Below are 240 nucleotides of genomic sequence, written 5' to 3' on the forward strand. Positions count from 1 at the left end.
ATGTCACCGGCTACCATTGCCGCCAAGGTACCAGCTGCATCAGGGGGAGTACAGAGGTGGGGGGCTCTTGGGGGATCCCAAGAGAGGAGTCGGGTTGCTGACAGTGCCCCTTTTCCTCGTAGCATGGGGAGGAGGTGTCCCCCGCTGCCAGTGACCTCGCCATGGTCTTGACCCGGGGACTAAGCTTGGAGCACCAGAAGAGCAGCCGGGACTCTCTGCAGTACTCCAGTGGCTAAAAAA

At 60.4% G+C, this 240-nt stretch overlaps 1 protein-coding gene across 1 annotated transcript in view; it reads left to right on the forward strand.

Moving 5' to 3' along the window:
- The window catches only part of LOC103802294 (MTSS1-like protein), a gene marked incomplete at its 3' end in the record, with an annotated part of 7,283 nt that overhangs the window by 6,039 nt on the left and 1,004 nt on the right, over positions 1-240 (forward strand). Inside the window, 3 exon segments of the mRNA XM_009074751.1 lie at positions 4-27; positions 123-233; positions 235-240. The exon segment at positions 235-240 is cut by the window's right edge and continues 49 nt beyond it. Coding sequence (XP_009072999.1) covers positions 4-27; positions 123-233; positions 235-240 — 141 coding nt within the window.

The sequence above is a fragment of the Acanthisitta chloris genome, unplaced genomic scaffold (genome assembly GCF_000695815.1).
Source record: "Acanthisitta chloris isolate BGI_N310 unplaced genomic scaffold, ASM69581v1 scaffold7235, whole genome shotgun sequence".
Taxonomy (NCBI): Eukaryota; Metazoa; Chordata; class Aves; order Passeriformes; family Acanthisittidae; genus Acanthisitta; species Acanthisitta chloris.